This window comes from Talaromyces rugulosus, chromosome II, assembly GCF_013368755.1.
Source record: "Talaromyces rugulosus chromosome II, complete sequence".
Taxonomy (NCBI): Eukaryota; Fungi; Ascomycota; class Eurotiomycetes; order Eurotiales; family Trichocomaceae; genus Talaromyces; species Talaromyces rugulosus.
Window position 1 is genome coordinate 3,831,412 of NC_049562.1, and position 14,473 is coordinate 3,845,884.

The following is a 14,473-nucleotide window of genomic DNA, read 5'->3' on the forward strand; positions in this document are numbered from 1 at the left end:
TTCGCTCTCTTGACCACCTCGAGCGCTGCTCTGTCTGGAGCTCTTGTTTTTTTATTTATTTAAGCTCCCCTGGAACTTCCTCGCTTTATACTTCTGTATAGCTCTTCCCCGGTATATGAATGATTGTTCAAAATGGCGGACAACAGCAGAGCAGTCATTCCGATCCTGGTCACTATGATGCTAGTGACCGGGGTGTGCAATACCATTCTGAACAAGTACCAGGTTTGTCACGTCTTTTTCAGATAGATGTTATTTCTCTTTTCGCTTATGATGGGATGTTTTTATAGGATATGCAATGTGTCAGGAACTGTGACTCGCCGGATGAAAACGAGCGGAAGCTGTTCGAGCAGCCTGTCCTGCAAACGTAACGTCGACCACTCGAAACTATGGAAAAAGAGAGATATAGCTGATGATTTCCTATGTTTCTAGTGCACAAATGTTTGTCGGAGAAATGGGCTGCTGGCTCGTCGTCTTGGCTTCCCAACTGTACACGCGTTTCGCAAAACGACACTCACCCGCTCCTCTTCTTGCGGGCGGGTACCGACCCATTCGCAGCGATGAGGCCGATAACGACGATGAGGAAGAAGAAGAAGAGGAAGACCAGGCGGATTTTGAGTCATCTGCTGAGAACCCTGCTACCAAGCCTCTGATTGAGTCGAGTACTGGTCGCATTCACTTGCGAGGATGGAAAGTGTTGTTGCTTGCGGCTCCCTCATGTTGCGATATTACGGGGACGACGCTGATGAATGTTGGGTTGTTGTTTGTTGCGGCTAGCATTTATCAGATGACTCGCGGAGCACTTGTGCTATTTGTGGGATTGTTTAGTGTCCTGTTTTTGCGCCGCAAGTTGTATTTGTACCAATGGTTTGCGCTGGTCGTTGTTGTGCTGGGTGTGGCCCTGGTTGGTCTTGCTGGTGTTCTCTTTGGTGGCAGTCAGGGCCATGACCCAGAGGATGGTGTTAATGCGGTGGCATCTCGCTTTGTTCGGGACATGTACAACACGACGACAACCCAAACCCCCGAAGGCGTTGCTGTTCTGATTGGCGTGTTGCTCATTGCAGCAGCCCAGATCTTCACCGCGTCTCAGTTTGTGCTCGAAGAGTGGATTCTCGAAAACTACGCCATGGCTCCATTGAATGTTGTTGGATGGGAGGGGGTTTTTGGCTTCCTTGTTACCGTCATTGGCATGATTATTTTGCATCTGACCGTCGGCTCAACCGAGGCCGGCAGATATGGATACTTTGATCTGGCGGAAGGCTGGCGTGAGATTACGACTAATAGAGCTATTGCGGTGTCTAGCGTGCTGATCATGATCAGCATTGGGTGAGTTTTTTTGCTTTTGTTTTTTTTTATATGAAGAAAAGCAAAAAAAAAAAAAAAAGGCTAATAATTGTGTGCAGTGGCTTCAACTTCTTCGGTCTATCCGTCACGCGCACCGTCTCCGCGACATCGCGAAGCACAATCGACACTTGCCGCACGCTCTTCATCTGGCTCGTCTCGCTGGCCCTCGGATGGGAGAATTTCAAATGGCTCCAAGTCGCCGGTTTCGTGCTGCTCGTTTATGGTACCTTTTTGTTCAATGATATTGTGCGACCGCCGCTTAAAGCTTTGTTGCCGAAAAGGGAGACGCATCATGAGGAGCTTCTTCCTGAAGAGCCTATTGAGCATTTTTAGACCTTGTTTTTTTTATCTGTCTATCTGACTTGAGTTATTTTCTAACCCTGTCGCGGGGTTTGGACATGCCATGCCATGCTGTCTGTATGGTGTGGTGTGGTGAAATCGAATAACTAGGGGCTCGGGCTATCGAGCCCGTTTGCATATTATCGGCGCTGTTTCGTGTTCTCTCTCTTTTTTTTTTTTTTTTTTTCCTTTTTGTCTTATCAAATTACAGTCTTGGAGCTTTGGATTCGTCAATGCATATGGACCCGCGGCCAGAATCAATTTACTATCCGTTATTGCTTTATTATTCTTTTCAACATTGAATACATCATCCCGTGCTGTCGACTTATCAATTGATATATATATATATATATATCGGATAGAGAAATACAACACAATTGCATCTACATCTTATGTACCCAAACAAATACTACGTACACACGCATAAAAATATCAATTGATACTGACAGATACTCGTACAACTACACCTGTATGTAATAATAATGTACACAAAAACACCCCAAAAGAAAAGAGAGAGAGAGAGAGAATTCTGACCCAAGCAACGACCAGCTCAAAGACGCAAAAATGGGTATAATAATGTGAGCGTTAACAAAAAGCACCACCGGAGTCATCAGAGTTGGAAATCATGAGGGTAAAGAGGAAAGAGAGAAAGAGGTTTATACTAGGACGTATAGAGCACACATCTATCAAAATTGTCAGTTTGTTTTCTTCAGAAAGGAATTAAAAAAAAAGAAAAGAAAGCTTACCATGGATAAACCGAGGATCATGGAGAACCAAAACACGACATTCTAACATCCACCACCACATTAATACATCTTTCTGCTGAAATAATGAGAAAGAGAGAAAAAAAAAAAAAAAGACTTACATTCCATGTCCTGGCCTGCCGAATAATCCGCGTCCGCTGCACCGCAATAATCGGCAACTGCAACATCATCGCCAAAAACCCGTATCCGCGCAGTTTCTTGGTAATACAACTCATCACAAGCTCATGCGCAAGCGCACTAACCAAAAAGGTCACGAGCATCGCAACCGACGGCGAAAAATACGATTTGGATGAGAAATACACGTGTCGGCGCAGGAAATGATGTACAGGGATATTCCACTCGCGAGAGAATTCCAGCCAGTCGCACGAGTTCCACCAGTCAGAGTAGAAACGGCGGTCGGCGAAGCGGGTGATTTCGGCAAAGGCGCCGAGCAAGTATTCGAAAATGACGAGAAACACGAGTAGGAAAGTAATCATAAAGGGGAAGAGGAGCATGCTTGTTGTTTCGGCGAGAACCAATGCCCATTCGACACGGCTGGTGACGGTGGACAGATTGATGCTGGCTTCGTTCAGTACAGGCACGATGAATTCTTCGCTGGTTAGCGTCAGCAGGAAGATGCAGCCAAACACAGCCAGAGTCTTGAAAAACAGCTCGCTCCAGCGAATGCGCTCGGTTCGCGGGTATTCCATCTCGTAGCAAAGGGTCGGGCAGAATAAAAAGTCGATGAAGTTGACTGTCGTCAGGTTTTGAGGGTACGTGACATGACCCAGGGGCGAGGTTAATTCAGTCGCTAGATCGTCACGTAATTTGGATATGGGTTCGTTCTGTTTGAAGTCAAACCCAGAATCTATACTATTGGCGCGAACGGGAGACCTGGGATAGCGAACCGCGGAAGCCATTGAAGCGTGACCAGGCTTGTCCAGCTCGGAAAGACGTCGCTCTGTTTCACTCAGGTGTCCGTTGTAAAAGGCGTATGAATGCATTTTCATAAGAATCGTCAAAGTGTGGAGCGTGAAAAAGACTTGGGCTGTCCATGTCCATTCCATCATGAACGGCCACCTACAATTTTATTAGCATCTTACGATTAAACCAAACCAAGTGCAACATACTTGATCCACAACATGAGCCATCCCATCTGGTAGAAGCTCTGAAGCAAGCAGCCGCCGCGAGACCAGTGAAGCCAGCTCATCTTGCTCCGGAACATGATCTGGAACGGGAGCGAAACGAACGAAGTGGCCACCATGGCCAGGTCACTGATGGCCAATTGCCACACATTTTCAGACAGCAGACTCCAGACTTTGACGCGGAGCGGATAGCCAGTGTCCTTGATGTTGCGCAGCATTGTGGTTACAACCATGATGAAAAGGCCAATCCAGAACAGCGTGAAGAAGCCGCGAAAGTTGTGGTAGTCGGACTGAGGATCGAAATGGGAAACGCGAGGGACATAGTCGATGGTATGGAACAGGCGATGCCTTGCTCGAACCTGCTTGCGAGCAGTAGATATCGATCGAACTGAAGGTGGCGCATCGTCCGGAACGGGGGTCGACGTGCCGCTGTCGACAAGTCCGCATCAGCATCGAGGCCGAAGACTGGGCGAGATTTGGCACTTACCTTGAGTCCGTTGGATTCCTCTCAAGAGAAGGATGACTGGGAAAGTTTGGATGACGGTGGTCGTCATCTTCAATCTGCGCAGACTTGAGAGCGCGGGCTCTCAGGCTGTGCGAGGTCGCAGACCCGTTGGAGATGGCTGTCGTCGACATGTCGACAAGTCGATAAGCAAACCCAAGGATTCTATTGCGTGTGGAGGAGCATGTATGAGGGAAAATAGCAGGGTCAGAGAAGATATGGACCAGCCATGGAAGCGCGCGGAAGGCGTTGTTTGAGGAAGAATCAGCTTCTTGTTGATTACTTGACTTTTCAGCTGCGGCGGGCCTACGTCAGACCTAAGCCCATCCTCGGATGCTCGGGAGAGTCGGTTCCCCCCCTGCGCGCACGCCGAGCCGCCTAGCCCGGGGGCCGGCGGGGCCACCCACTAGCCATGTATGGTAACTTGTACGTACTACGCTCCTCTTCTATATTTATATTGGACTATCATTGTGATTTATAGTGATTTATAGTTGTGAGGCTATGCTGTCGTGCTTAACCATGGGTCCATCAGAAGTTCTCTGGCACCATATCTTTTTTCTGGGTCCCATTGAAGCATCTTTCTCATAAACTGTAAAAACATCTCCTGGTTCTCGCCTTCGAGGTACTCTTCTGAATCCTCCAACGAATAGTCAGGCACAGTTACCTGGCCGTTCCACTGACCTATGGCCTAGTTAAATCTCGCAAGGACACATTGGGGACAACATAAACCTACCCAGATCGTCCCAGTACTGGCGACTTTGACCGCATTGATGGAGAAAATCAAGTGGTGGAGGTCCGAGGATGGCTATCATTTCTGCCAAAAGTTGCACGTCCGAATGATTGTGATCACTTCCCCTGCCGTCGAACAAATGATGGTCTTCGAATAAGCCCCAGACCTATCGAACGTTAGACATATGGTATTGCAGTGTATCGCATTTCTCTTGACAAACCAGTACGCCGACATTCCAAATGTCGACTTTTGATGTCCAATTCATCCCAAGGATAACTTCAGGCGCACGAAATATATCTGGTTGGATAATTCCGCTATGTACATCTCCTATGCGAGCCTCGCCAAAGTCTGAGAGGAGAGGCATCCCAAAATTCCTACTCCAACCCTTTTTACGACGGAAAAGTCGAGATCGATAGACTGTATGATCACCGCATGTCTTCCGTGGGCTCGGCTCTGACTGTTCACTCTGCTCCCATTCATCAAATATGGATTTATTCTTTGTGCTGATGAGAATATTCTTGGATTGGATATCTGCTCTAAACGTTAGTTCCATATAAAGACATAGCGGTAGTCGAGAGAAGCAGAAATACCAGTATGTACGACGTTTGCTTCAGAATGCAGAAAATCAAGGGCAAGTAATAATTGCTGTAGTGCTCCTTTAAGTAAGTCCTCGGGTAAGCTCTGTGGATTTAAAGTTGCTTGAAAATGAAGGAGGCTGGTCAAGAGTGGTTCATAAACAATACATTGGTGATGACCATTCGACCCCCTAATATCGAAACTCTCTATCATTGTCCGGACAAGATCACGACCAGGATGGTGTGTCTTCACAGCCGAAATATGTTCAAGAATCTCGACTTCTTGGTTTACCCGAGAACTCTGTGTGTAGACTTTCAGTGCAACATGGCGATGTTTCCTATCCAACGATTAGCGTTCATGACAGGGAGAGTAAGATGTTAAAATTCACCGGAGATCTCGACAAAATCAGACAGTAGAATTTGCCCCAAATCCCAGTTTACTTAAAACCTTATATTTTGAAGAAAATACATCACCTATTTTGACAGGATAAAAGAGGCCTTTGCTATACGCAGGCATCTTCTCCTCTTCTATTTTGGTGCGAGGGTCTAAGATTGGAAAGCTGGAAGTTGTGATAAAGCGCGGAGACATAACATGATGATGAAACTTGTGTATCAGTTGACATTGACGTTGACAAAAATGCTTCATGGCTAATACACTGAAATTTGTAGTAAAATAAGAGTGTGCATAAAACATCGAAATGCCAGGGTCTTGCATATATGTATGCGGGCGGTCAGCCACAGGCGGTGCGCCACAGCGGCTGAGCCACACATCCCCCCAGTCACTTCAGACAGATAACCAAATACTAACAATAATAATCCCGCCGCCGGTCCAGCTCAGTCGACACGAGAGCCAGAAGCTGCGACCTCCATCGCCACCACCCTTCCCCAATCCTGCGTCCCCAATCGTCCACCTCGCCGTTTCGGCTTCGAATGTTCACCAGTGTTCTCAGTGACAACCCTGTCATTCACACCCCGTAAGGGGTTGTAGCGCCCACGATGACTTCCCGTAAGTCGGAATTCCCCACACAGAGAGGAAGAGAGAGAGAGAGAATGCAGACGGACTGACCACAACGCCTACTACACAGTCAAGCAGTTCATTCGCAACGTCCGGTCTGCCAAGACAATTGCAGATGAGCGAGCCGTCGTTCAAAAAGAGAGCGCCGCCATTCGCGCCTCCTTTCGAGAGGAAAGCCATGACTCCAATGTTCGGTCAGTAACGGATTGCCCTCCTACACAGCATACACCGTTCTAATGCTTTGCTTGTTGAAAATAGGAGGAACAATGTTGCCAAGCTATTGTATCTGTTCACCCTCGGAGAACGAACCCATTTCGGCCAGATCGAATGTCTGAAGCTGCTGGCTTCTCCGCGTTTCGCCGACAAGCGATTGGGATACTTGGGGACCATGCTGTTGCTGGACGAGAACCAGGAAGTTTTAACTTTGGTCACCAATTCTCTGAAAAAGTGAGTTCTGACCCTCGGCCTTTATTCCGGAGTTGACTGCACTTCCGGATATTTTTTGGTTGGCCTCTCTCTGACATTCGGTAGTGATTTGAATCATTCCAATCAATATGTCGTTGGCCTAGCTTTGTGCACGCTGGGCAACATTGCCTCTATCGAGATGTCCCGAGATCTGTTTCCCGAAGTCGAGTCATTGATCACCACAGCCAATCCTTATATTCGACGGAAAGCGGCGCTGTGTGCCATGCGTATCTGCCGGAAAGTTCCTGATTTGCAGGAACATTTCTTGGAAAAAACCAAGATGCTCCTCTCGGATCGTAACCATGGTGTTCTTCTTTGCGCTTTGACTCTAGCGGTTGACCTCTGTGAACATGCCGAAGAGCTTGAAGAGGGCCAAGACGAGATTATCGAATCCTTCCGTCCGCACGTCGGCCCACTCGTCAAGGTTCTGAAGGGCTTGACTACTTCGGGCTATGCTCCTGAACATGATGTCTCGGGTATTACTGATCCTTTCTTGCAAGCAAAAATACTTCGCTTCCTTCGTGTCTTGGGTAGAGGAGACGTAGCCACCAGTGAACTCATCAACGACATCCTTGCTCAGGTCGCCACGAACACGGAATCATCCAAGAACGTCGGTAATGCTATTCTTTACGAGGCTGTGCTCACAATTCTCGACATCGAGGCCGACTCCGGTCTCCGAGTCCTTGGTGTCAACATTCTTGGAAAGTTCCTTGCCAATAAAGACAACAACATTCGATACGTCGCCTTGAATACACTGATAAAGGTGGTGGCTGTCGAGCCCAATGCGGTACAAAGGCATCGGAACACCATTTTGGATTGTTTACGAGATCCCGATATCAGTATTCGTCGCCGAGCCCTCGACTTGAGCTTCACCTTGGTCAACGAGGGCAATGTCCGTGTCTTGGTCCGAGAGCTCTTGGCTTTCCTCGAGGTCGCCGACAACGAGTTCAAGCCAGCAATGACTTCTCAAATTGGTATCGCAGCTGATCGTTTCGCTCCGAATAAGAGATGGCACGTCGACACCATGCTGCGAGTCCTTAAACTCGCTGGCAGCTACGTCAAGGAACAGATTCTCTCGTCCTTTGTCCGGTTGATCGCGACGACTCCGGATTTGCAAACATATGCGGTTCAAAAGCTCTACACCGCACTGAAAGAAGATATCACACAGGAAGGCTTGACACTTGCGGCGTCATGGGTTATTGGTGAATACGGAGATGCACTTCTCCGTGGTGGGCAATACGAAGAGGAGGAACTTGTTCAAGAGGTTCGCGAAAGCGATATCGTTGATCTATTCATCAATATCCTCAACAGCACCTCTGCATCTCAAGTCGTCACAGAATATATAACCACCGCTGCCATGAAGCTCTCGGTCAGAATTTCGGACCCAACCCAAGTGGAAAGACTCCGTCGATTTTTGGTTAGCCGCACGTCTGATCTCAATGTTGAAGTACAGCAACGAGCCGTCGAATACAGTAACCTATTTGGCTACGACCAAATCCGCCAAGGTGTCTTGGAGCGTATGCCGCCTCCCGAGATTCGAGAAGAGCAACGGGTGTTTGGTGAACCGACAAACAAACGACAGAGCCGAATGCTCAAAGACAAGTCCAAGAAGGCGCCCAAGCAGACAGAAGACATGCTCCTCGATTTAATGGGTGGCTCAGATGTTGGTCCTACGAGTCCCACGGGTGCCAATGGCACCTCACAAAACACAGCCGATCTGCTGGCCGACATCCTGGGCGGTGGGGATTCTTCAGCTCCACAGCCAGCTGCATCCTCCAATACCAGCGCAATAATGGATCTCTTTGGATCAAGCGGCACGCCAGCTCCCCAGACACCTTCCCCTGCCCCTACATCTGCGTCTCAGGATCTTCTAGGCGGTCTTGGAGCTCCCAGCTCCCCGGCCCCTGCTCCTTCAACAACCGGTCCATCGGCACACACCGCATTCAACAAGAATGATTTGGTACTTACGCTGCAGGTTCAACGTAATTCCAGCGGGACCGGTGCCCAGATTCTCGCTCGCTTCCGCAACGAGTCTAGTTTCAACCGGATAACTGGTGCTGGCCTTCAGGCTGCGGTTCCCAAGAGCCAACGACTACAACTGAGCGCCATCAACAAGGCAGATCTTGATGGAGGAGAAGAGGGTACCCAAGCTATGAGAATAGCTGCTGTCACTGGGGTGAGCATTTTCCCTCCCTTTTTTTTTTCTTTTTTTTTTTTTACATAAAATCTGAGTTTTTGCTAACAAAAATTACTTTACCAGGCACTCCCGCCTAAACTACGCTTGCGTCTTCGCGTAACGTATGGGAAAGATGGATCCGACCCAGTCACTGAGCAAGTCGACTGGACCGAGCCATGATTCAGTACAGCCTTGTAAACATGGTTGTGGATGATAATTCATATAGAGAGAGGAGTATAATGTGCCTGCCAACCTCTTTTTTTTTAACTTGTTATTTTTTCCTTTCTTTTTTTTTTAAATTCCTCATTCGATTTCCATGGTTTATTATGTACATAATCCAGGACTACGTACTTGTATACTTGTATCCCAGGATACAAAAAAAAGAGTCTGGATTCACCGCCGACATGAGTCACGAATTTTATTCCATAATTATCGTGGACTAGATTTGGAGTTGATACAAAATGATGACATATATTCTTCCTAGACAAAATGAACAATGACGTATACATGTATCCGTTGACTAGTTGTAGAAAATAAGTCGCCAACTTCGCAAGGCATCCTTGTCCAAAGTACTAAGCCGTTCCGGGAAAAAAAATATATAGCCCTAACAGACTGCTGGACAACATTGTTCTGCCTCAGGACAAACCGATTACACTCGTCCCTGTCATCGTCTCTATATTTTATATCCTATTTAGGAAAAGTACCAAAACGTAGTAGATGTATACTAATACTATTCTAGCATATATAAAGTGATCATATAAAAAGGTCTCCCTCGCATGTTGTAAAGTGAAATCACCCATTCTCTTCTTCAATCTTCTCTAACAACTCTTCTCTTATCGCTGAGATCTTGTTCTTTGCTACTTACAACAAGCAACCTCTATTGTTTCCATTGCTCATCCTTTTTCTTTCTTGCTTTCTAAATTCTCATCATCACAAAGCCATAGTCCGTTTGAAACATTCGCCCAAAGATAGAACAAACCACTTGAGCTTTTCACACAAAGGGCAATACAACAAAGCCCTGTTCCTCATTCACGGACGTGATATATCTTACAAACCTACAGAGAGCAACCGCCGACAACAAGATGATGCCAATTACTACTACCACCACCACCACCACCACAGAGAAAACCGAGGACCAGGAGCAACCTATTCACTGGATCCCAGTCAAAGAAGAAGAAAGCCCAACTTTCAAAACACCCCAGAAAAGGGTATCATTCGATTTAATCCCGTTTTACATAAACGGTGACTCAAGCCGGATGGCCGACTCATCGTCCATGTCAACTAAGCAAGGCAAAGAAAACATGGCCGCATTTCGTAAGTCCTACGTACCTACGTCCTCTCATATTTTGGGGAAGAAAAAAATCATCCCATACCAACTTGCTGTTTAGATGATTTGCTGGGACGAAGGAAGAGAAGTAGCCCTAGCCCTGTCAAAGGTGCCGGGATCTTGAAAAACACCAACAATAGCCGATGTCACCGCCGCCGCTATAGGCACAATAATACTCGCCAAAGCGAGAACAACGACAACGACAACAATGTCGCAAATTCCTCCAATCAGCCCCGCCTTATTCTCAGGGGCCCCAAAAATCCGAGAGATTGTCTTGTCAAATTCAAGTTTGATGGACGCATCATCCGTACTGTGAATATGGAGAAGGCGATGTGTTAAGGGAGGGAGAGAACTGGGTTTGGGATGTTTGTTTTTGAGGTCATGTAACTTTTTTTGTTTTGTTTTGTTTTGTTTGGGATTGGATTGGGAAACGAGTTGGGAATTGAACGATTTTGATCTATTTTTTATACCATGTATTCTTAGATAAGCGCATGTCAAAACTTGCCTAATACGGCAACATCCAAAACTAAAATTACTACTATCGATTTCCATTAAAACATGTATAGATCTATAAAAAAGACTCCATACATACTTACTATCAAAAAGTATATACTAGGACTAGTAAATACATGTAACGTATTTCACAAGTAAGCCGTGCACTTATATTTAGTTGACAAATTGTGTCTCTGAACAATACGATGTATATTCCATACTAAACCTAATCTGGATCGGAGCGTAGTCGAGTACGTACTCTGCGGTAATTACGTGATGTACGTGTTCTGCAATATCCAGGGTATGACGTCCCTTAATCGTACCACGCTCTTTGCGCGTAGGCACCGATAGGCGGCAACTGGGTACTTCCGCGCTTGTCTCTCACTTTCTGAACACCAGGAATACTATTCTAGATGAAGGTCCTCCGCAATGGCTAGAATTACGCCAGAATCGATTCCAGAGTTGAAAGCCGTTGGCCGCACCACCGGTACGCCAAGTGACTTGGAGGGGCTTTCGTTTCAGACTGCCTGCCCTCCAGACGTGGGCCCAAGAACTCGAATTGTCGCAGTTTGCGGTATCACGGATGAAGCCGACGCCGCCGGTCCTAATAGGGACGGTTGGTTTCTTACGGACTTTTATCTTTTCCATCATCTATTCTCTCACGTCCATGGTCCAACCCCTAATCAGATTTGGATGACCTCTGAAGATCCTGAGCGCCTTGTACTCAAGTACAAGGAATATGCACACGGTGACCCAAGAGGGGAGCGTAGAATTGTGCTCGATAAGCATATACTACCAGCCATCCGTCAATCTAGCTCTGTACGCGTTCTCCCACGGAGTGATCTTCTACAACGTTTTATCAGTACTCTGAAAGAGCAGTCACGATTAGCCAAGGAAAACAGCGAGCATCTTTTGGTACTAATATTTGGTCATGGAGATATGGACACGTTTGGTGAATGCCATATTTTGTATTGATGAGCCGGCTTGGCTCGAGACGCATGCGTCTCTGTTGGACTCCAGCCATATAGGCTAGAGCTTGGGCGTAACCATTTTTAGGTTCCGAGGCTTTCCTGGCTTCCATTATGATTGAAATGCTCTCAAATCTTTTTGGCACGGACGCTACGACAGGGTCGTAGCCCAGCACATAGTCGGCGCTACCAGAGATTACCCCCGTCCCACCAGGGAGTTGGGTGGTGATAGGGTATTCGCCTCGTAGGGACATGGCCCTTGCGGCCAAATCGTGCTGGTTCGCATCTAGGATGTCAAATACGACAATGTCAATGAGCGTTCTCGATAAAGCTTCGCAAGAGTCTCGCTTTTAGAATCTTGCCTTGCGCATTCGTTCCAACAAAGCATGATGGCTCAGACTCTTTACGTAAACAAAGAGCACTCCCTGAAAATCCACGTAATGAGTCTCCATCATATTGGGTTCTCCATAAAGTCGAGATGTTTTGAGATAAGTGTCGTTTATCCCAAGTATACTGTGTGGCTTCAACGATTGCTTGTCGGGCTCCTTCTGATATTACTTGGCCAGTCCGTGTATTTAAATTGCCACTACTCTCATGAAGTCTCATGAAAAAAAGAGGAGAACACCTAATGCGTCTTGGTAGCTTCCCCAGCCAACAACTTGAGGTGTTCCTACAGGGACCGTGACTTTGGGGAGTTGGGAGGAAGAATCAGCAGTAACTAGTGATAAATCATGCTTGAAGGTCACAGGAAATATCATCTTCTGTGACCCAGATCTCACAGAATCATAGCTTCTTGTAATAGTCCCAATCTATTTCGAAGTAAGTTAGAAAAGTCCTTTATGCTATCTCAATGAACGTACCGGTTTGGAACTAATTGGTAAAAAAACACTTCTCCCCGAGATATTGTCGATATGCATCGTCAATTATGGCCGTAGTTAGGAAAATCTCTTCCCGATGCTGAGAGAAGAGAAAGAACCTAGACATCCATTAATACAAATTTGAAGTAACATAGTTTCTTCGTACGAACCTCTTCTTTGGTGATCCAGTTCCCTGCTCACAGTCTGCAATCCATGTGAGCATTTCGATGCCCATTTGCATCAAGGTTATGTCTGGGGAACTCTGGAACAAATACGGCTTGACTTTGACGATTGAATAGATGTCATTGTTGCCACGCGAGCAAAGTCTGCCATCTGTAATAGCGTGGAGAGTCGCCGCGCCCAGCTTAATCTAGAAGGGATGTTTGTAAACTTCCCATTCCAGTGTTGCTTTACTACAACAAACAGTGAGAGAAGACAAAAATCTAAGGGCAGCAACATTGACAAAGTCTTCCCCGGCCGATGGATTAAAGGGCCATGAGGCGGAAGCACTTGAATAACAACTGATCATGTGTCCAACTTCGACAGATCCCAGCGAAAGAGTGCTTTGGATCATAGGGTCGGGGGGCGATGTAGAGTTTCCATCTTCGCTGGCCATCTCAATCTCGACAATTGGTGGTGGTAAAGCGGCCCATTGTCATCTCTTCGACATTTTTTTGGAGGCTATTCAATCTCTTCAAGATCGAGGTCGTCTTCATCCATATTCTCGTCCACTTGCTCCGCATGATTCATTGCCTCGTCGTCCAGTTCCTCATCTAGTTGGCCTTCATTAAGTTGATTGCCTTAATCTTGTCCTCTTTTGACCGAGGCCTCCCAGGATGTCGAAGGCTTGAAGGAAGCAATCTCTCTTAATGGCCCCAAAAGAGAGTTGAATATTATTTTACTTCAATTGTCTCCTGCAAGTGGAACGTAGGTAAATCTGCAGCCGGAGAAGCAGCGCCATTGACAACACAATAAAAGGCCGATATCGACGGCCATCAGGATCACATCCATCATCGCTGATTACCACCTTTAGATATGTTCCTTCAACCGGTGTAAACGGTAACTTCGCCTGGTAGTTTGCGTGTAGGGGCGATTTATACAAATTCCACGTGCTCATGAATCGTCTAGCCCGCCATTACTCTTTGGCTCTCTGAAAGATCATCTTCGAGTCCTGAAAATGTAGAAGTACGGAGTGGTGGAATAATTTGAATTTTTTTTTCAAGAGACTTATAATAAAGTCTCTTGTCTTTGACGAAGGCATCCCTCAAAGGAAAAACTCGTAATCATGCTGAACCAGGCGTCGGGGAAGGACTCGGCGCCCGCATCTATCCATTCATACTGAAATAGCATTCGCCGGAAATCAATGTTGAATACCTTGATTTGCATTGCCATAGCTTCGTATTTGTCGCCATGTGTAATGCTTTACAGCGGTGTCAATACAGAGATTTCAAAGGATTCCGTCACAACAAATAATAAGAAAATGACGCAAATTGAGAAGCAGTGCGGCAAGAAGTGCCTTGGGGAAGCGAGGGTGGCCACACACAAAAATATTGTCGAATTTGTCGAGATTTCAGGGGGGAGAAGTTGACGAGAAGCTTATCCAAGCTGCCAATATGGCTCAGCAACGCCTGGGAAGCAGGGGGGAACGTAGAAACAAGATAGTGCTAATGAGGCTCAGCAACCTATGCTTTTCGAGTCTTGCAGGACTGCCAATGCGTCTCAGCAACGTCGCTGCGAGGGTTCTTCAACGTCTGCCAATGAGGCTCAACAGCTCGAGGAAGGGGAAGCAAAGAAAATA

At 46.7% G+C, this 14,473-nt stretch overlaps 6 protein-coding genes across 6 annotated transcripts; 4 read left to right on the plus strand and 2 right to left on the minus strand.

The window, feature by feature from the left end:
* Positions 1-132: 132 nt before the first annotated feature.
* TRUGW13939_03790 (uncharacterized protein) lies at positions 133-1,674 on the plus strand (the record flags this gene model as incomplete). The annotated part of the gene is made up of 4 exons (XM_035486969.1): positions 133-222; positions 288-364; positions 430-1,323; positions 1,401-1,674. 4 exons carry the CDS (start codon positions 133-135, stop codon positions 1,672-1,674), a joined length of 1,335 nt encoding a protein of 444 aa, XP_035342862.1.
* Positions 1,675-2,336: 662 nt separating this feature from the next.
* Positions 2,337-5,353, minus strand: TRUGW13939_03791 (uncharacterized protein; the record flags this gene model as incomplete). Its single annotated transcript, XM_035486970.1, has 8 exons — positions 2,337-2,363; positions 2,427-2,468; positions 2,546-3,503; positions 3,554-3,997; positions 4,056-4,376; positions 4,589-4,751; positions 4,804-4,966; positions 5,021-5,353. The coding sequence occupies 8 exons, from the start codon at positions 5,351-5,353 to the stop codon at positions 2,337-2,339; spliced, it is 2,451 nt and encodes an 816-aa protein (XP_035342863.1).
* Positions 5,354-6,305: 952 nt separating this feature from the next.
* TRUGW13939_03792 (uncharacterized protein) lies at positions 6,306-9,211 on the plus strand (the record flags this gene model as incomplete). The annotated part of the gene is made up of 5 exons (XM_035486971.1): positions 6,306-6,349; positions 6,405-6,584; positions 6,649-6,837; positions 6,922-9,031; positions 9,116-9,211. The coding sequence occupies 5 exons, from the start codon at positions 6,306-6,308 to the stop codon at positions 9,209-9,211; spliced, it is 2,619 nt and encodes an 872-aa protein (XP_035342864.1).
* A 902-nt stretch (positions 9,212-10,113) lies between these two features.
* On the plus strand, positions 10,114-10,697 carry TRUGW13939_03793 (uncharacterized protein; the record flags this gene model as incomplete). The annotated part of the gene is made up of 2 exons (XM_035486972.1): positions 10,114-10,345; positions 10,420-10,697. 2 exons carry the CDS (start codon positions 10,114-10,116, stop codon positions 10,695-10,697), a joined length of 510 nt encoding a protein of 169 aa, XP_035342865.1.
* Positions 10,698-11,279: 582 nt separating this feature from the next.
* On the plus strand, positions 11,280-11,825 carry TRUGW13939_03794 (uncharacterized protein; the record flags this gene model as incomplete). The annotated part of the gene is made up of 1 exon (XM_035486973.1): positions 11,280-11,825. The coding sequence occupies one exon, from the start codon at positions 11,280-11,282 to the stop codon at positions 11,823-11,825; it is 546 nt and encodes a 181-aa protein (XP_035342866.1).
* A 768-nt stretch (positions 11,826-12,593) lies between these two features.
* On the minus strand, positions 12,594-13,291 carry TRUGW13939_03795 (uncharacterized protein; the record flags this gene model as incomplete). Its single annotated transcript, XM_035486974.1, has 3 exons — positions 12,594-12,627; positions 12,846-13,045; positions 13,100-13,291. 3 exons carry the CDS (start codon positions 13,289-13,291, stop codon positions 12,594-12,596), a joined length of 426 nt encoding a protein of 141 aa, XP_035342867.1.
* Between the last annotated feature and the right edge of the window lie 1,182 nt (positions 13,292-14,473).